The sequence below is a fragment of the Sinocyclocheilus rhinocerous genome, unplaced genomic scaffold (genome assembly GCF_001515625.1).
Source record: "Sinocyclocheilus rhinocerous isolate Xijiao unplaced genomic scaffold, SAMN03320098_v1.1 scaffold611, whole genome shotgun sequence".
NCBI classification, from domain to species: Eukaryota; Metazoa; Chordata; class Actinopteri; order Cypriniformes; family Cyprinidae; genus Sinocyclocheilus; species Sinocyclocheilus rhinocerous.
Genome location: NW_015623515.1, coordinates 751818 through 754789, shown reverse-complemented (window position 1 = coordinate 754789; position 2972 = coordinate 751818). Strand labels below are relative to the sequence as shown.

Genomic DNA, 2972 nt, shown 5'->3' with positions numbered 1-2972 from the left:
AATGTTATTTACCAGAATTTATTTAGGAGAAAAATGTAACAAGGTAGAAATACAAAAAAAAAAAAAAAAAAAAATATTTAGACCAAGCTTTCAAATGTTCAGTCATCTTGTCATTAGAGCTATATTTATAAAATAAAAAAAATAAAAAATAAAAAAAAATAAAAAAAAACCCCACACGAAATCCTTTTAGGAGGTTTTATTGAGAGCAAAGGATGCTGATGTTTCTCAAATAATTTAAAGTCAGTTTAAAAGTCCATAAGTTAGAAACATACATAGTCAAATCCTTCGTATAGACACACGTAAAATGGTCTTAATTTACACTCAAGGGGCTTCATTCAGTCAGTCAAAAATAAGTGGCCTCAGAAGTACAAGACAGACTTGAATTAAGAAAATAAAGCAAACATTTGAGAATCAGTCTCAAAAGGCAGTTAAAATAAGTTGCAAAGAGACACTGTACACAACTACTAAAAAACAACGTTAAAAATAAATTCGGCACAGTACAGTCACAGTTAAAGCTTACAGCAGTTAGCTTCTGGGATCATCTTGCCACAGACTTCACGACAGCGGCTTATCCAGAGCATCTTAAGGACCAGCATTGGCAGTGTTCTCCAGCTGCTGGAGCCGAAGGGCCAGGGGGAGCAGAAGATCATTCAGATGTTGGCTGCTGAAGGTGAAAGCATTGTTGGCTACTGCTTCTACCGATGGTGGTGTGACTGGACCAGAACCGTCAGGGTACACCGGCGAAGCAAATGCAGACGGAGGGGACAAGGACGGTGGAGATGGTGAAGAGCACGTGCCTGAGGCAGGTGAAAGAGATCCCCCATTGGTCATCTGATGAGGCCAGGATGTGTGGGTTGAGTTGACACTTTTGATTGAGTTGGGAAGCCCATGTTGGAATCGACAACGGGTGCCATAGAGACAGAAACCAAAAGCGCTGAAGGTGCGACAGAGGGCACCAAGAGGCTTCCGCTCTTGGGAAGGTAACGAAGGTTGGCAGGTTCGCTCTTCCTCTCTACCATCCGATTCTGAACCACCCTCAACATGCAAGAAGTGGCATCTGGTACCGAAGGGGCAAACCCCAAACGCACGAAAGGTACGGCAAGGCATGTTCCTGCGCCGTTGACGGACAGGCCTCTTCTCTTTAAGGCTGTGCACGAAGAGACACCGTGTGCCATAGACACAGTAGCCAGCAGTGTGGTAGGTACGGCACAGCTCGGTTTTGTACTTGGGATGACGGGAGGGTACGTGGAGATCGTGGAGGCCGTGGGCGAACTGGCAGCGTTCGGCATACTTGCAGGTACCCGTCTCAGCATAGCGGCTGCACAGTTCCGTCTTGTAGCGGGTGGAGCAGAGCCAGGGCGTCATCGGGGGCGATGGGGACTCAACCAGGGGAAGCAAGGCCTCAGCAAGAGACAAGTACCCACTGCCTAAACCCTCCTCGGGGAAGAAAGCCTCATTCTGGCCTTCAGTGGGGAACAGAAACAGGTCATCTTGACTAGTCTGGGGAAAAAAGAAAAAAAAAAAAAAAAAAAAAAAAAAAAAAAAAAAAAAAAAAAAAAAAAAAAAAAAAAAAAAAAAAAAAAAAAAAAAAAAAAAAAAAAAAAAAAAAAAAAAAAAAAAAAAAAAAAAAAAAAAAAAAAAAAAAAAAAAAAAACACACACCACACACACACACACACACGTAGCCTTTTAAATTCACCTACTCCCAAGATTTAAAAATGCATTTTACCACTGCCTAGAAACCATAGTAAACTAATTTTGTGATAACTTCTAGACACACACACACGCCAGGTCTGTTTAAGTTTTCACATTTACCATTGCCTAGAATCACGAGCAAATGTACAACTTCAGTTACTAGAAATGGTAATACACATTTCAGTGACTCGAAGTAAAAAGATCATGGTGACAAAAGAACGAAACTTAAGACAAGACATCAAACAAGCAACTTACCTCAAACATTTTAGACAGCTTTACAAAACTCAACAACAGCTCAACAAAACTGGGTCTTTTGTCGTTTAAAAAGTGACGCTAAGCCCGAATGCACTCCGGACAAACACCTGACTCCGTTGCCCTATTCCAGATGAAAGACGCGAACTACACCCAGTGCCTGGCAAGTCCCACGTACCGGCAACAACTGTTCGCCCTGTTGTTTTAAAGCTGACCCATATTCCGTTCCCGCGTCCCCTTTAAAATATGAATCAGCTGTGAAGCGTTCGAATCGTCGAACGTTCGAATCAGCCTATCAGGTTTGGCTTAGGTGACCGACAATTTAATTTGGAACTACTCTGAACTGATGATGGGTTTGTCTGCTGTGGGTGTTTTGAATTTGATCAAATTGGGATATTGCCGGTGCCTTGTAGGTTCTACTGGAATAAACATTTGACAAGTAGCTTGTTAGTCGACTTCAAAGGGCGAACTCCGAATATACACACAGGCCCATCCTGTATCAAATACCGCATCACACCTCGAGTTGTTAATTGAGCGTTTGTGTGTGAAGTGCAGATCGGAAACTTAAGGCTTGAGATGAGGATATACATTTCCCGCAAACAAGCAATGGACCATTACAATCTTAAATTACGCCACTTACTTTAAAAGGAAACAACCAAATTTTGACAGCAGATAAAATTTCAAACGAGTTTATTAGCTATATTAAAAGTTATATATATATATATATATATATATATATTTAATTATTTTTTTAATGTGAAAGTTTTTACTGATTGGACGAGTCTGGCCTTAAATCAAAGTAGAATTTTATATTAATGTGCTTATGGCAAGCTGTTTTAACATTTAATCTATAATCCGCACTAGTATCTAATTTAACGTTACTAGTACTTATATTTTAGATACTAGTATCTTTTCCATTAAGTACTAGTGCTTATTCTTTAGGTACTAGTGTCTTTTGTAAAGTTACTAGTACTTATTCATTAGATACTAGTACTTAATCATTAGATACTAGTGCTTATTTATTAG

The 2972-nt window shown here is 39.9% G+C and overlaps 1 protein-coding gene across 2 annotated transcripts; it reads right to left on the bottom strand.

The window, feature by feature from the left end:
* Nucleotides 1-181: 181 nt before the first annotated feature.
* On the bottom strand, nt 182-2148 carry LOC107709227 (zinc finger protein 36, C3H1 type-like 2). 2 transcript variants are annotated; one of them, XM_016513697.1, is made up of 2 exons: nt 1950-2148; nt 182-1500 (listed from the first exon to the last, which is right to left on the bottom strand). In XM_016513697.1, exons 1-2 carry the CDS (start codon nt 1956-1958, stop codon nt 583-585), a joined length of 927 nt encoding a protein of 308 aa, XP_016369183.1. In that variant the 5' UTR covers nt 1959-2148; the 3' UTR covers nt 182-582. The 2 variants fall into 2 exon arrangements, with proteins under 2 accessions (XP_016369183.1, XP_016369258.1); XM_016513772.1 differs by having other exon boundaries at nt 182-1463; nt 1950-2147.
* Nucleotides 2149-2972: the final 824 nt, after the last annotated feature.